General features: G+C 53.1%; 1 protein-coding gene across 1 annotated transcript in view; it reads right to left on the bottom strand.

Moving 5' to 3' along the window:
- Positions 1-700, bottom strand: part of PRKACA (protein kinase, cAMP-dependent, catalytic, alpha) — an 8,991-nt gene that overhangs the window by 3,411 nt on the left and 4,880 nt on the right. Inside the window, exon 5 of the mRNA XM_010855513.1 lies at positions 37-163. Coding sequence (XP_010853815.1) covers positions 37-163 — 127 coding nt within the window. The remainder of the gene's footprint in view (positions 1-36; positions 164-700) is intronic.

The following is a 700-nucleotide window of genomic DNA, read 5'->3' as shown; positions in this document are numbered from 1 at the left end:
GTCTGGGGCTGCCCCCTCGCCCGGCCCAGTGGGCACCTGAATGTAGCCCTGCTGGTCGATGAGGAGGTTCTCTGGCTTCAGGTCCCGGTAGATGAGATCAAGCGAGTGCAGGTACTCAAAGGTCAGGACAATCTGGGCGGCGTAGAAGCGTGCGTGGGGCTCACTGATGGAGATAACAGAGGAGGGGATGGGTGAGTGGGAGTGGCCATACCCGCGGCACCTGCCCACCCTAGAGCAGTCCAGCAGGTGGGCCTGTGGAGCTGCCTCCAGCCTAGGTGATCATGATGCATCAGCAGATGGAGAAGGGGAATGACAACACACTCCAATATTCTTGCCTGGGAAATCCCATGGACAGAGGAGCCTGGCAGGGCTACAGTCCATGGGGTTGCAAAGAGTCAGACATGACCGAAGTGACTAAACAACAAGGAGGTGGATTTGTCAGTCTCTCTTGTGTGAGTACTCTAAGAAGCTAAATAATGAAAAGCCTTATTTTGTGATTAAAAAAAAAAAAGCACCCACAGAGCAACCTTCTTCATCTACAGCCCCAGACTGGAGACAGCCCATGTGTCCATCAGCAGAGGAATGGAATCACAGGTTGCAACAGATTCGTACAATGGGATCGGACCCAACACCACCACCAGGACAAATGAGGAATATACCCAACAATGTGGCTGGGTCCGATCCCATTGTACGAATCTGT

The sequence above is a fragment of the Bison bison genome, unplaced genomic scaffold (genome assembly GCF_000754665.1).
Source record: "Bison bison bison isolate TAMUID 2011002044 unplaced genomic scaffold, Bison_UMD1.0 scf7180017864365, whole genome shotgun sequence".
NCBI classification, from domain to species: domain Eukaryota; kingdom Metazoa; phylum Chordata; class Mammalia; order Artiodactyla; family Bovidae; genus Bison; species Bison bison.
The sequence above is the reverse complement of the archived record's forward strand: the minus strand, read 5'-3'. Positions and strand labels throughout refer to the sequence as shown.